The following is a 17,071-nucleotide window of genomic DNA, read 5'->3' as shown; positions in this document are numbered from 1 at the left end:
TCCATGTTATTAGAAAGATGAGTTTTAATGTCCCTTTTTGTAATTTAGTTTTTTTTTCTCTTATGTAATCCTACCTCTTTTGTTAATTAAAAAATAGTAATAATAAAGCTGTTACCTGAGAAAAATCTTGACTGATACAAAATAGGCCAGTGTAAACTATTAGCTGAATAAAGGATACAAACATTGTTAAGCAATGAAATAAAAGCCATGGATTATCAAGTCAGAATTGGAAATAATAGAAAAATCAGCAAAATAGTATTAATAATATATATGGTCCACACAGGCAATGATAAGGGTGATATGGATGAAAAACTCCATACCCAATTAAAGGCTAAACAGGGCCGGAGAATTCAATTTTTATAATTTAATGGAGGTTAGTTGTTTTTGATGTATAACTAAAAATTTGATTGACCTCTACATTTATACCTACCTGAAATAGTGCAGTTTTTGTTATACCCCACTTCTCTCCAACTGCCCCCCAAAAGATGATGGAGATACAGATGAATATTATTTGGGCTTCCCAGGTGGCCTTAGTGGTAAAGAACCCGTCTGCCAATGCAAGAGACATGGGTTTGATCCCTGGATCGGGAAGATCCCCCGGAGGAGGGCATGGCAACCCACTCCGGTATTCTTGCCTGGAGAATCCCATGGACACAGGAGCCTGGCGGGCTACAGTCCACAGAGTCGCAAAGAGTTAGACACAACTGCAGCGACTTAGCACACATGCCAACTTGGTATTTTCAAGTTCAGTGTTTAGCTACCAGAATTTAGAATGGTTTAGAATCAGAGAAGACTCTAATTCAAAGAGCTTTTACCATGTTGTAGGCTTTCTTCCTTTTACTAGAAAGTATGCTGTTTTCTGAGGGAACAAAAATTATTTAACAAAATTACAGACAACCTGGAAATAGTTATCATTTTTCCAGGTAAAAAGGTTTTATATTTTTTTCTATTTAAATAAGCAACTTGCTCCTATTTCTACTCTGGAATTTATATACCAGGTGCTAGTTATGAGTAGGCTATAGGAAAGCACTGACAAAGTATTTAAGTATAAATACTTTAAAACGCATGAATTATTAGAGGATTTTTATTATTGAGAAAAAGAGAGAGAACAGGTAGGGGTGCATGTGTGTGTATGTGTCCATCTGTTTTATTGGATGCTATGCTTAACATTTATAAGTAGTAAAAATACATTTTTGTAGTATTAAATGTCATTGTCAAGAAGCTTTCTTTCCCTATAATACCCTGTATCATAAGCAGCTAAACTAGAGAATAAAATTGCATCCTGTTAAATTTCATTAGATTAAGTCGTTTCTTTGTGACCACAGACGGTGTTGACTGCTGGCTGCTAATAAGAATACATAAAGTCAATATAGCAATTGATTTAAATAGCATATATGTGCCAAATTCATATTACATAAAACCAAAAAGTTTCTAAGTCAACAAACTACAATTCTTCTAAACATAAGCAGCAAGCCATAGACATGCAAAGGGTGGTAACTACTCAGAACACGCAAATGAATTTAGAGAATCAAATTATTTCTCAAGCATGTTCAATACTTCTGTGTAGTATGTCACAAATTTAAATGATAGAAAACTTAAAAATTATAATGTGTACTTCAATTAAGTTTTAATTAAACTAACATTTTAAGAAATCAGATTCTGTAGAATATAAAATGGAAAGAAAAACATGAGAAGGACTGTTGATCAGTAAGTAGACGCTTAGCAAATGAGCTGTTAATGTACAAAAATTCAGACTTTAAAAAATAATAGACTTCATGTCACTCAGATAGTTAACACCAGAACTGCTATAAACACATTTCAGTTTCAGACTTACATGAACGTGAAGTCTGAAACATTTTTATTAAAGAATAAAATGTAAAAGAGGTAATTTGCCATTAGAAAATCAGTTTGCCAACAAAAAGGTATAAAGGAATTTTCATCTGAGTTGAGCTCTTTTAGATATACTCAAAACAAGATAACATTTATTAACACAATTTTTTAACACTGAAATTTACAGAAATTAAGTTTACCTGTCTTGTTAGTAGTATGTACAGTTTAAAGTGTAAAAATAAGATACTTCTGACAGTACAACATAGTTCTTATAGATTTAAGATTACACAGTTGACATAAAGCAGAAATAAAAAGAATGAAACCCTACTGGAGAAATAACTTGTTTCCATCTAAGCTGTTATACTCGAGCACCACCATAGCAGGTAAACTGCAGCAACTTCACTAACAAAACAAATACATGAATCCAAAGCAGTTAAGAGTATGAATTGGATGGAGGAATGAAGTACAGTATATAAAAGAATGATCATGTTTTCTCTCCCATGAGATTAAATAAATTAACAGAATTAAGAGAAAGAAAACAAAATGAAGTCTGCAAGTATACCAAAATGAGGCCAAACAGATAGAAGACTTATACAGACATACTCTCAGAAATTTCAAGCACTTGAATCACAAAGATAGTAATGGATGGATATGATTCGTTTTTGATTTTTTTTTTAATTGCCAGACCCAAAAATAAACAAAATGTGTGCAAGCAAAACTGAAAAAGCAGCATTATAAAATATATTTCATTCAAAGACTCTGAAGGCTCCCTTTTCCTCATGCAATAAGCAATTAGCTTTCTCCAAGGGAAAAGGAGAGAACCTAGATATTTACTTCATCTAACACATAAAACATTCTACCATCTTAAAATATTTTTTCAAGCTTGAAATAGACCATAATAAGATGGTAGTTGGAATAATTTTTACATACTAAAACCTTTACCCACCCATCCTGCTGGAAGTTGCTATATGCACAATTCATAATTTTGACCTAACAGCAAAGTGAAAGAACATCAACATTAATAAACACAGTATTAAATGGTTTCAGACTCAAAATCATTAACAAAATAATGGCAGGTTTTGAAAGCATGTTTTGAGCAGAATGGAAAATGTCAATATTTTAATTTCTGATTTTAAGGCAGAATAACTTTTAAACTGGGGACAGGCTTGCTCTTTGCTTTAAAGGCAGTGTTTTAAAACTGCAATTATAAACAGATTAGAAATGCTGCTGACAGTCCTCTAGTGAGCAAGAACGATGGCATTTTATGAAAATTTTTATCAAAATGAGAATATTTAAAAATTGTAAACCTTTCAGGTCTAGTAATTTTATGTAATCTTAAATTATAGTTTTAATTTCTAGCATAGGATTTACCTGTGTGAAATAAATATAGCAGACTGACATCATTTATGGATTTAATATAAATAGTTTTGACCATGACATGTGACCTCCAAGGTCCTCACCATAATTCTGAAGGGGAGAGTAACTGGGCATGTCAAGGTAGAGGGGCAGAACCAACCCACAAGCTGACTTTCTAACATCTATATCTGAGGGCCACTTTTCTTGTTCTCTATTCTTTGAAAATAGATACTTGATTAAAAAAAAAGCAAATCAGTAGTTTTACTGATAGATGTTATAAGACCCAAGTTACTGATGGTTCTATGCTAGAAAAAACAATTTAACATAAATTAAAGGCTGGAATGTAGAAATTGGCAGTGATTTGAGATTAATGGAATAAACAAGACTGATTATGCATTTTCTGTCCCTGGGATACAGTAATACAGATCTGGGGTTCAAAAGTATGTCCCCAGCTTCATAAGATAAGGCCCACAAGCTCAGGATAAGAAATTATAAAACCACCTGTATGGTGCTGCTTTCTAAACATATCCAGAAAGTAATAATCTAGTGTCTAAAAAACGCTGCCAGATTCTCAGTGGCATTTTTCTAATTACTAAAGTGGCTAACCTAAGTTTATATATTTTTCCCTGCATGAGACTCAAGAAAGCATTTTCATTTGAAATTTTAAATGGAGGTATGTAAACATTTTCATTTTTCCTGAAATGGCTCTGTACAAAAAGTTGTTCATTATCATCTCTATATGGAAATTCACACAGGTAACCTGTGGTGTGAAAAATTCACAGGAAATAGAGAAAATTTAGTTTTGTAGGGCTAGGAGTCTATTTAAAACATTTTCAATTTTTGCCAATATGCTTTGCAAAAATTTTCAAGGTTTACAATATCTTATTGAGTCATATTATGATATATTTAGATATCAGAAGCTTGCTACAGTAGAAATCCATTTTAGTTTGGTCAATATATTTAATTCCATGTTTTAGAGCATTTAGTTCAATTTTAGAAAATTTCTGATTTTACTTTGCTGGCCACTTTCAATATTCATCTGTCAGTCAAAACTGTAAAAGCAATTCTGTTAAGACTTTGGAACTGAAAACCATTAAGTGGGAGGAAAGGGACTATTTAACAGTCACTGTTCTAAGCCTTTGTGGGTTCCCACTTTGTATCCAAATCTCTAAAGGTTCAGCTTTTGGTTTTTAAATTCAGAGCTTCTAAAACCCAGCAGGCAATTTTATGTTATTAATAGAATCCTAATTTAGAAAGATGAGGGAAAAGTATCTGTGAGAGTTAAATTAAGATCGGTTCTGCCATATGGTGCTCAAAATAAACTCTATAATTTATATGCACAAAGTAAATTGTCATTTCTAGAAATGTAATTAATCAGTTAGATGACAATGTTTTTAAAAAAAGAACAAAAAATTTAAACTTTCCTTCACAATGCAGGCAGACAAAACAGAACAAAGATGACATCAATGATATACTAATAAAATACACTAAGTCCAATAAAAGATGAGGAACTACAGGGAGAAACGAGAATGGAAAATAGCTACAGGGACTATATGGGCTCATTAACACAAAGAATTTTTGAGTCTGGCCTAAATAATTAATTGCCTTTGACATCATTTTGCTTTCCCTTTGTTAAAGTACATTTTTCTCAAAGTCAGCAATACCTTGTCTACCTGTCCTGTCTGGGAGATTGAAAGATAAAGGTCTGTAAGAGAGAAGAATGGAAAGAGCTAGAAAGATCAGGATGTTCGGAAAAAAGAGGACTGACTTTTAAAAAGTAGTGACTAAATTCAGACCCATTTATTCATCTTGAAAATCACATGAAATACATATGTTCCCAGCCCCACCCCCCCACCTCCACGCCCAGGGAGTCTTTCCACACCTAGGCGGATCCTGAGTGCCTCTTCTAGGTCCCCAAGTCCCAACAACCTCCCAGCTTAAACCCTCCTTTCCCAAGATCCCAACCTTATAGTAAACCACTTATCTATTAAAGCAGGAGAGAGGAAAATCTATTCAGAGCATTATCTTTGATTCTCATCTTTTAAAAGATCTGAGTCATCTTTGCTTCTACTTGTCTAGGTAATTAAACTGGCTCACTTTTGACTGTTACTGGAAATACACTACTTTTAAAATAATAAAATCTTTTTATTTCTGACAAAGTTAAAGGGACCTTGAAACATCCATGTTATATTTTAAAAGCTGTACTGTAACTACATCCAGGCTTTTTAAAAGACACATGATATTCTAAACAATAGTCAATTTTTAGAATACGATAAATAAGTCTTTTCATCAATCATGGTTTTCTGAACTTTAAGATTTTCTTTGTAAATTTTTGCTTATATAATACATTTTAACTAAAATTTTGTAAGAGTAAGATTAATAAAAGCTTACAGTTTGCTCACAAATAATTTTGGATTATTCTGCAGTCATATATTTGGTAGATATAACCAACTTAAATAATACGGAAATGAAACCCTTATGAAAATCTTTAACATTTCCCCGTGTCTGGAATAAAGCTGGCAGCCTTCCAAACACATTTAACATATACGAAAATTACTGGAAAATTACACAAAGTCAATGTTTCTTCAACACAATTTCTTAAAATGTGATCAGAACTAAATTATGGCTTTACTATGACTCAAAATTCTATCTTGTGAGTAAAATATTAGCAGACATCACATATAGGGAAATGCTTGATAAATACATAACATTAGTTTATCCCATCAGATTTAAAACATATTTCTCTGTAAAGAAGAAAAAGAAAACTAATTTGGCAGTAGACAACAATTGATTATACATGTTAAAAAATGATCAGTGGATGAAAAACGGAAGTATTCATTCCCTAGGATTCAAAACCAGTTTAAATAGCACTGTTTCGGTGAAAGGACATTTTACAAGTTGTAATATTCTTATAACCATTTCCACTGAAAACATCAATTCTGTATTTTACTGCTCTTTATAGATAAGAAAAACTGGCTTATTAACAAAGTTTTACTGGACAATCAAAAAGCAAATATCCATTATGGAATAATTATAGGTCTCTTATGACTTCTATCAATATTACAGATAGCAAACTAAGGAGGAAAAGGGGTGAAGGGCACCACCAATGGAAAGGAATTAAATACCTGGAAAGGCGAAAATTCCAGACAAGAAGTTGATATGTTTTTACAGATGATTACATAGAATTTATAAATTACCACATACCACTCATTTTGGACTAGTTATTAAGGGACTGTATCACTGTCTGTGTCTTAGCATTTAAAATCTATATCCATACAGTTTTGCAAAGCAAAGTTTAAGATTACATAAATTATCATTTTAAGACCTTAAAAACTATAGCTTAGAGCTTATAGTAAATCTTTTGCCATACTGAAAAATCCATTGCAAGCCAACTCTAAATATTCTAAATATTCTGAGCCCTTTTCCTTGTCCTAAAATGAAATTTTTTCTATTAATCTAGTTTGTTTTCCCTTTTCAAAAACCAGTATTTTAAAAACTGGTTATAGAACATATAAAATATATACAATTACTTAGAAGAGTCATAATTTTAAGTTCTTCCCCATTTCAAGCCCTTCCTTTGGGAAACCAAGAAGGATAATAGACTGAGGTAAGGAGGAATGTAGGACTTACTTTAATTTAAAATAGAACATTGGAAAAGGCTTTTATACAAAACTTCCAACTGTTTCTAATCCTCAGATTTCAGATTTATCCACCATCCTGTATTTCATTTAATTACAATGAGCACTGCATTTTGTTATGCTGATCCTTTAAAGAGCCAACAAGATAAAAATTCTTCACAACTCACCTGTTGTAAATCAATACTAGCATATTTTTAATATCTCTCTGCTTTTACAGTAATATTTACTTTAGATTATCTGAACACCTCTACTAATAATTATAAATAAAATTAGTTTTCTACTCTGAGTTATGACTATAAATATCAGAGGTAAGGGTATCCTCAAACATGTATAGTGCTAAATGAGGTATCAAGACTATTCATCCTTCTAAATTTCTTCTACAGCAATAAGAGACCACTAAAATAATGCCCACTTGAGTGGTTCAGCTTCAGCACCTGTTATATTCAGTCTTGTTATTGATAAATTCAGCTTTGTTATTGATATTCAGCCTTGTTATTGAGGGAAGAAGCATGCAATTATAAAGTAGTTTTACACAAGGCTAAAGTGCTGGTTGGTCCTCATTCACTCAACCTAACAGCACAAAGTCAGCTGTATATCACCAAATCTTGCTCTTCTAGAATTCAACAAAAGCCATGAATACATGAGTCATTGTATCAAGTATATATGATTTGGCTAACGTGTCAGTGACCTTTGACAAGGATCCAGAAATAAAAGATTAGCGTGCTGAATTTCTTTTTTTTTCAATGTACATCCAGGCCTACTAAGCACCTATTATTAATATTACTTCCTTATGAGAATTCCATTTTCTCTCCCTTCCTTTTTCAGAAATAGTTTTATAAAACATTAAATTCAAGTATCTTTGAAAACCAGTTCTAAGATTTCTTGGATAATTAATGACTAAGAACATAACAAATACTGATTCCACTATTCAAGTAAATGACTTCTTTTTTAAGCAATAAGAATTGGAAATTTTATTTATTACTCAAAGCAATTATGACTGTGGCTAAAAGAATACACAAAACTATTTGGTGGATAGTGGTCACAGAACATTTAACATACTAAAATGTGTATATTCCATTTATTTTCAAAACCGAATAAGCCTACCAGCTGTACTAAAGGGTGATACTGAAGGACAAACAGTGAAAGCTACAAACCATGCATAGTTTATGATCACGCTCACTCCCTTCAGTAACTAGAGCACTTTCCATTCTCACCTCAGATTTCTCCAGTTTATTCTGTGCGTCAATTTGTGTAACAATCTCATTCATGTTGGTCTCCAATACCATTCCCCCCATCACCATTTCTGCAAGAATATTGTGAACCTAAAGGAAAATATAATACACATCCATAAAGAAAACTATGTTTCATGATTCCAGTAATTTTTCTTTCAAATACTGCTGTGTCTGTTTTATGAGCTGTAAAATAAAAATAATTTGGAGTGAGAGTTTATAATACACTATGTCACTGCTGTGAAGCCTTAGGTAATTATACAAACCTCTTTAAATCTTAGTTTAATGAGCTGTAAAACAGGGATGATAATAATATCTCCTTCCTAGAGTGTTGAGAAGATTAAGTGAGGTCAACCACCATGGAAGTGCCCCCAAAATAAATAATCTACAAACATTAGCTACCATGATTATAGAATCAAAATTAAAGCTAAAAAAATGACCTATTAGGGCCTTATATACTAGATTCTTCATCAATAATTATTAAGTTGTTTTATGCTCGAGTACTTAATAAGGCTATCTGGCCTTACTACTAGCTCTAGATTTAAAATGAAGCAATTTTTTTTTTTTTTTTTTTTAATATTGTGCTTATTTGCTCCATCATGTCTGACTCTTTGCAATCTCATGGACTGTAGTCCATCAGGCTCCTCTGTCCATGGAATTTTCCAGGCAAGAATACTGGAGTGGAGTGCCATTTCTTTCTCCAGGGGATCTTCCAGATATCAAACTGCTGTCTCTCCTGTCTCCTGCATTGGCAGGCAGATTCTTTGGCGTTAGTGGTAAAGAACCTGCCTGCCAATGCAGGAGATACAAGTGATGCAGGTTTGATCCCTATATTAGGAAGATTCTTCTGGAGAAGGGCACGGTAACCCTCTCTAGTATCCTTGCCTGGAGAATCCCATGGACAGAAGAGCCTGGCGCACTACAGTCCAAAGGGTTGCACAGAGTCGGACAAGACTGAAATGACTTAGCATCCTGTTAGTATAGTGCTGAGTATTCCTGCCTGTCATACGGGAGACTGGGATTTGATTCCCGATGGGGAGGCAACACGCCCTTTTTGAGCTCCTGGTGGCTCAGATGGTAAAGAGTCTGCTTGCAATGCAAAAGACCCGGGTTCGATCCCTGGGTCGGGAAGATCCCCTGGAGAAGGAAATGGCAACCCACTCCAGTACTCTTGCCTGGAAAATCCCACGGATGGAGGAGCCCGGTAGGTTATAGTCCATGGGGTCACAAAGAGTCTGACATGACTGGGCGGCTTCACTTACTTTTCTTTCTAGCATAGCATAGCATAGCGCCACCTGAGAAGTGGCGCTTTCGTTATTTTATAGGAAGTGGTGCTTTCTTTATATTATAGGTACTTTAATGATACTTTTGGGCTTCTCTGATAGCTCAGTTGATAAAGAATCCACCTGCAATGCAGGAGACCCTGGTTCAATTCCTGCGTCGGGAAGATCTGCTGGAGAAGGGATAAGCTACCCACTTCAGTATTCTTGGGCTTCCCTTGTAGCTTAGCTGGTAAAGAATACTCCTGCAATGCAGGAGACCTGGGTTTGATCTCTGGGTTGGGAAGATCCCTTGGAGAAGTAACAGGCTACCCACTTTAGTATTCTGCCTAGGAGAATATACAGTCCATGGGGTCACAAAGAGTTGGAAAGACTGAGCACCTTTCACTTTTAATAATACTTTTACCCCAAAGCTCTCTCTACATATCTAATTACTCAGATTTTTCATGATCAAAAACATTACAATGACAAAAATATCATTTTCCATTGGGGAGAAAAACTACAACCCAGGTGTTTTATCATAAGGAATTTACTGAATCAAAAATCATCAATTCAAAGCTGAAGTGGGTGTCAAGAGCAGTATACTGTGCTATAATACACATTTTTAAAAATAATGTGGCAGCATTAAGAATGGAGACTGTGAAATTAGATAGGTGTAAATACCGACTATCACTTATTAGCTGTTCACCCTTCAGTAGTTACTTGACCTCTCCATCTGTTACCTGTAAAACAGAGTTAGAACAGTATGGCTACTTCACTGACTTTTCATAGGGAGTCAACAAATTCATGAATGGTACTGTAGCACAGTACCTTACAGGGTTTTCTTTTTAAACAAAAACTTTAAAAAAGTTAAATATAGAATTAAGCTATTCAATTTTCATTCTTTTAGGATGTCATGCAAATATATTCATGATTTTTAAAATATCTTATCATTATTTACTAATGTTTCATTTTGGAAAGTTGGACACTTCACACTCCAATTCTGAAAAATTCTACAAATTATTCTTCCTTAACAAACAAAATAAAACCAGAAGCTACAGAAGCTTTAAAAAATAGTACTAAATATCATCACTTCAACTAATATCCTTTCTGTTACTAGATAACATTTATTAAAACTCTGTTTTGATGCTGCTGGACTTACAATATCTGACTTAATTCTCACATTAACCTGTTACACTGAGAGAATAAACCAGCTTACTCAAGATACATAAGCTAATACGTAGCAAATTAATGACTCAAACCTAAATCTGATTGATCCAAGTCCAATACCTTGTTTTCTTCTGTTAACAATAATAAATGAAATAATTTATTCATAATAAGTACTATTTTTTAGTCAATCTATGAAAATCAGTTAAAGGTTAAGAAGGTAACTAGGTGATAAAATTACCTTATAATAGCTAATAAGAACTGTATGTGTAAAAAGTGTTCAGAAAGAAAAGTCACGGCAGGGAGAAATATCAATAACCTCAGATTTGCAGATGACACCACCATTATGGCAGAAAGTGAAGAGGAACTAAAGAGCTTCTTAATGAAAATGAAAGAGAAGAATGAAAAAGCTGGCTTAAAATTCAACATTCAAAAAATGAAGATCATGGCATTTGGTCTCATCATTTCATGGAAAATAGATGGGGAAAAAACAGAAACAGTGACAGAATTTTATTTTCTTGGGCTCCAAAATCACTGCAGATAGTGAGTGCAGCCATGAAATTAAAACACGCTTGTTCCTTGGAAGAAAAGCTATGACTTAGACAGCATATTAAAAAGCAGAGATATTACTCTACCAACAAAAGTCCGTCTAGTCAAAGCTATGGTTTTTCCAGTAGTCATGGATGGATGTGAGAGTTGGACTCTAAAGAAAGCTGAGCACCAAAGAATTGATGCTTTTGAACTGTGGTGTTGGGAGAAGACTCTTGGGGGTCCCTTGGACTGAAAGGAAATCAAACTAGTCAATCTTAAAGAAAATCAGTTCCTGAATATTCGTTGGAAGGACTGATGCTGAAACTGAAACTCCAACACTTTGGCCACCTGATGCTAAGAACTGACTCACTGGAAAAGACCCTGATGATGGGAAAGATTGAAGGCAGGAGGAGTCGGGGATGACAGCGGTGGTTGGATGGCATCAATGACTTGATGGACATGAGTTTGAATAAGCTCCGGGAGTTGGTGATGGACAGGGAAGCCTGGCATGCTGCAGTCCATGGGGTTACAAAGAACCAGACAGGACTTAGTGACTGAACTAAACTGAGGGGAAAGAGATTCATTAAAACTTCTCTTTTAGCAGTAGAAATTCCTCTCTTCTTTGTAAAACAAATTCTCATGAGACAGCATGACTTCTAACAGTGATAAACGTGTAGCAATTCCACCAGTCCCGTTTTGCTCAGGCTTTCTTGTGGCTTCATCCCTACACACATTGTTCTACTGCCTTTCAAAACATCTTAGATCACAAGCACTAGATTGGTAGAACTGTAGATTTCAGTAATACTGAAACGTCTGCTAAGTTTAGAGGTATCAAAATACGAGCAGCCTACCAGTGTGAGTTGTAAGCAACAAATTCTAAGAATGTATGCAAATTTGTCCTCAAAGTTAAAAAAATCCTTATGAAAGCAAATTTAGATCCTGAAAAGACAGAAAATACGAGCTAAATTCCTAAACATAATCTCAGTCATTACAAAGATAATAAATGCATAAAGATGGTACTCTCAGTGAGGAGGTACCATAAGTTATGTAGAAATCCAAGGAGATGAACAGTTTGGGAAAGAGAACTATCAACTTGGAGGCTGCTACTGCTGCTAAGTCACTTCAGTCATGTCCGACTCTGTGTGACCCCATAGACGGCAGCCCACCAGGCTCCCCCGTCCCTGGGATTCTCCAGGCAAGAACACTGGAGTGGGTTGCCATTTCCTTCTCCAAGGCATGAAAGTGAAAAGGGAAAGTGAAGTCGCTCAGTCGTGTCCGACTCTTAGCGACCCCATGGACTGCAGCCCACCAGGCTCCTCTGTCCATGGGATTTTCCAGGCAAGAGTACTGGAGTGGGGTGCCATCACCTTCTCCAAACTGGGAGGCTACTCCAATACTATCCAGGTTGCTGTTGTTAGGTTGCTAAGTCATGTCCAACTCTTTGCAACCCCATGGACTGAGCATGCCATGTGTCCAAAGTAAGGTATGGCATATGAGGAGAGGAAATTTAGAAGGTGAACATGTCCAGTGACAGAAAAATTCATGTTCCAAGAATTGGGAAGAATTTTGGCTGACTTAGTAAGAAAAAGAGGATAAGCTCTGCCTTCAGCTTAGCCCTAACTCATATGGATGACATATTTCAGTATTTTGTTTTATAAATCTTACTAAAACCAGATTTTTAAGGAAATAAAAGGGTAACAATATGCTTATAATACAACTCATCTACTAAACTGCTTTGATGTTCACCTGAAAGTTCAATAAGTTTTCATTCTCTTTTATGAATTTTTTTAAGTGTTTAAAAAGTGGCAAATACCACATTAACGATGTATTTTTGCTTTAAAGAAAAAAATGCCCTATCTACCCAACCACACAGCTTCTTCTGGACATAGACCATAACTTTTAAATTTCATTTTTACTTTTTAAAAAATTCACCATATAAGAAAAACATAAACATATATAAAAACAGTCTCTACCACCCTCTGCTTCTGTTATTAGGTCCCTCTATTCAAAGATAATCACAGTTACTTGTATCTTATATATCCTTCCAGAAAACTGATGCACATACTTGTTATGTGTGTGCATATCTAAAGTACACAAATGAGATTACATTGTACACACTATTCTCATAGTTCTACAAGAAAATAAAAATTGAATTGAAAGTTACAGGCAAGAGAAAACGAGCCTGTCACTTAATAAAGTAATAAAACTTACTGGAGCCAGATACATGTATAAAAACGATCAGTGAAACTGTTGGTAAGAGCAAACAAAAATATAAAATTAAAATGGTGAGTCTACCATATTATCACACACCTTATAATGAGAGAGGTATACAGATTCTTCAGGAATATAGTTATTAAATGAACAAATGAGTGGGACAGAACAATATCTATAATATAGTCCCATTGAGGTACACTAAAAACATTACATACATTCACACACTTGGATATACCCAGAAAAATTCTGGAAAGGCACATAAATCATTTTTAAAATAAGACTTTATCTTTTAAGAGCTGTTTTAGGTTCAAAACAAAATTAAGAGGAAGGTACAGAGGCTATCCCACACATACAGCCCTGGCCTCTGACAGACACTGCCTACTGAGAGTGGCGAATCTGTTAAAGCCAATGAACCTACACTGAGACAAGATCACCCGAAGTCACAGTCGCTCTCCGAGCTCTCTTCTGCTGTTCTACATTCTATGATAAACAGCCATCACTGTTGTGTCCCAGAGAGTACCCAAAATACCCTCTATGGTCCATGTATTCATCCATTCCCCTCCTTTCCCAGCTCTGACAACCACTAATCTTTTCAGTATTTGCATAGCTTTGCCTTTTCCAGAATGCCATACCGTTGGAATCATACAGTACATAGCCTTCTCTGATTGGTTTCCTATACTTAGCAATATCTATTTTAAGGTTCATCAATGTCTTTTCATAGTTTGATAATTTGTTTTTAGCACTGAATAAAATTCCACTGATTGCATACAACACAGCTTGTTTTTCCATTTACCACTGAAAGACATCTCGGTTACTTTCAAGTTTTGGCAACTGCAAAAAGAGCTGCTATAATCATCCATGTGCATGCTATTGTATGGACCGAAGTTTTCCACTCTTTTGGGCAAACACCAAGGAGCACAGCTGCTGGATTGTATGATGACAGTAGGTTTACTTTTTTGAAAAGAAACTGCCAAACTGTCCTCCACAGTGACTACCTTTTTGTATTCCCACCAGAAATGAATGAGAATTCCTGTTGCTCCACATCCGTACCAGAATTTGATGTTATCGATGTTCTGGACTTTAGCCATTCAAATAGGTGTACAACGTGTTATAAATATTTTTTAATAGATAGTAGTTACCTAAGCAATGGGACTGGAGGACTGAGGAAGAAAGAAGACTTACTTTCTTCTATAGATTTTATTCATTTGTCTTGAAAACTTTTAACACAAGCATATATTGCTAGAGAAAAAAAAAGCTTCTCTTTGGAAGCTTTTTGGAACTCTTTGGTTCAGAGGAACAATATTAAAGGCAACAGCCACGTATGTATTTAAGTAATTTAAGAGGTAACTCAAAGGTGCTGAATATTTGTGAGTGATAAGAGAAGACAAGCATGCCACCTTTTACATTGTTGAACAATAACTCTTTTTATGAGTCAATGAAGAACATGACATCATGAGAAATGCTGGGCTGGAAGAAGCACAAGCTGGAATCAAGATTGCCAGGAGAAATATCAGTAACCTCAGATATGCAGATGACACCACCCTTATGGCAGAAAGTGAAGAGCCTCTTGATGAAAGTGAAAGAGGAGAGTGAAAAAGTTGGCTTAAAGCTCAACATTCAGAAAACGAAGATTATGGCATCTGGTCCCATCACTTTATGGGAAATAGATGGGGAAACAGTGGGAACAGTGTCAGACTTTATTTTTTTGGGCTCCAAAATCACTGCAGATGGTGATTGTAGCCATGAAATTAAAAGACACTTACTCCTTGGAAGGAAAATTATGACCAACCTAGATAACATATTGAAAAGCAGAGACATTACTTTGCCAACAAAGGTCCGTCTAGTCAAGGCTACGGTTTTTCCAGTGGTCATGTATGGATGTGAGAGTTGGACTGTGAAGAAGGCTGAGCGCTGAAGAATTGATGCTTTTGAACTGTGGTGTTGGAGAAGACTCTTGAGAGTCCCTTGGACTGCAAGGAGATCCAACCAGTCCATTCTGAAGGAGAGCAGTCCTGGGTGTTCATTGGAAGGACTGATGCTGAGGCTGAAACTCCAATACTTTGGCCACCTCATGTGAAGAGTTGACTCATTGGAAAAGACCCTGATGCTGGGAGGGATTGGGGGCAGGAGGAGAAGGGGACGACAGAGGATGAGATGGCTAGATGTCATCACTGACTTGATGCACATGAGTTTGGGTAAACTCCGGGAGTTGGTGATGGACTGGGAGGCCTGGTGTGCTGCGATTCATGGGGTCACAAAGAGTCAGACACAACTGAGCGACTGAACGGAACTGAACTGAAGAACATGAGACTTCTGCTTAAAACTACTACAACATATAAGTTTAAGTGGTCTCTGTATTATTTTATTATTATTTATACAGCATTATAATGTCCACTCGGAGAAGGCAATGGCACCCCACTCCAGTGTTCTTGCCTGGAGAATCCCAGGGATGGTGGAGCCTGGTGGGCTGCCGTCTATGGGGTCGCACAGAGTCGGACGTGACTGAAGTGACTTAGCAGCAGCAGCAGCATAATGTCCACTGTTGGCCTCTAATAAGTGCATCTAACAAGTATTAGATGATAATATGACAACACTTTTTCTTCTTCAAAATCATTTATCTCAATTATCTTAAAATTTAAAAAACATGGCAGTCTTTTTATATGTAACAGTTTACCCCATCAATAAACCACATTTATTAGATATTTATATATAGTGCTACAGACAGCAGCATCTTGGTTGAGTAAAGCCTATATAATCATTGGAGAGTAAATGAAGATTAAATCAAACAGATTTCACTTTTTAACAGTTACAAGTCAAGTAGAAACAAGCATCTAAAACCAAAGAAATGGAAGGAGGTCAAATTACATAGAGTCCTTTCTATGGACTGTCACTAGTTTTCAAAACATAAAAGCTACTTTGTTGTAATTTATGCTAGAAATGAGGTCCTTGGCACCAAACGTCTTTTAATTTGACTACACTAATATCTTACTACAGGGGTAGTCAAGTAAAACATGGCATATACAATATTTCACTTAAGAATGAAGCTGATACATATATATTGATATGGAAGGATAGGAGAAGGCAATGGCATCCCACTCCAGTACTTTTGCCTGGAAAATCCCATGGACGGAGGAGCCTGGTGGGCTACAGTCCATGGGGTCGCTAGAGTCGGACACGACTGAGCGACTTCACTTTCCCTTTTCACTTTCATGCACTGGAGAAGGAAATGGCAACCCACTCCAGTGTTCTTGCCTGGAGAATCCCAGGGACGGGGGAGCCTGGTGGGCTGCCGTCTCTGGGGTCGCACAGAGTCAGACACGACTGAAGTGACTTAGCAGCAGCAGCAAAGAGATGAAGACAAAAGCAAGGCATAGAACATTATGTGAAATAAAAACATAATCATTCACTGAACCAAGAGAACTATGCATATCCTTGAAAATAAATACAAAGTATTTATTTTATAAATACACTATTAAGAGGAATGACTTCTGGGAGCACCGTGCGGTAGGGGTGAGTTGGTGCACGGAGGGAATGAGGGAAGAAGAGCTTTCATGTTTAATCATATAGCCTTCAGTGTTATCTGACTTGTTTCTAAAGGAAGGTAAGCATTATTATTTTAATTTTAAAATAATGAAACATATGAGTAACACTGCAGTGTTAATGGCTGTCTGAGTGCCTGTGAGAAAAAGACAGAGGCACACAGGTATCACACGTCCTCCTAAAACAAGTGTGAGCTACTTGAGGACTGGGGTAAGGAAATAGTTTTCACATAACCCTGCAAAGTGTGAAGGACTCAATAAATATTCTGTCAAATGTGTTTTGCAAAGAACATCTTCTTCTTCTCCTC

At 35.8% G+C, this 17,071-nt stretch overlaps 1 protein-coding gene across 1 annotated transcript in view; it reads right to left on the bottom strand.

The window, feature by feature from the left end:
• Positions 1-17,071, bottom strand: part of AP3S1 (adaptor-related protein complex 3, sigma 1 subunit) — a gene marked incomplete at its 5' end in the record, with an annotated part of 45,238 nt that overhangs the window by 1,986 nt on the left and 26,181 nt on the right. Inside the window, one exon of the mRNA XM_010862086.1 lies at positions 8,039-8,146. Coding sequence (XP_010860388.1) covers positions 8,039-8,146 — 108 coding nt within the window. The remainder of the gene's footprint in view (positions 1-8,038; positions 8,147-17,071) is intronic.

This window comes from Bison bison, unplaced genomic scaffold (assembly GCF_000754665.1).
Source record: "Bison bison bison isolate TAMUID 2011002044 unplaced genomic scaffold, Bison_UMD1.0 scf7180017864476, whole genome shotgun sequence".
Lineage (NCBI taxonomy): Eukaryota > Metazoa > Chordata > Mammalia > Artiodactyla > Bovidae > Bison > Bison bison.
Note: the sequence above shows the minus strand (reverse complement) of the source record. Positions and strands in the feature narration are given on the sequence as shown.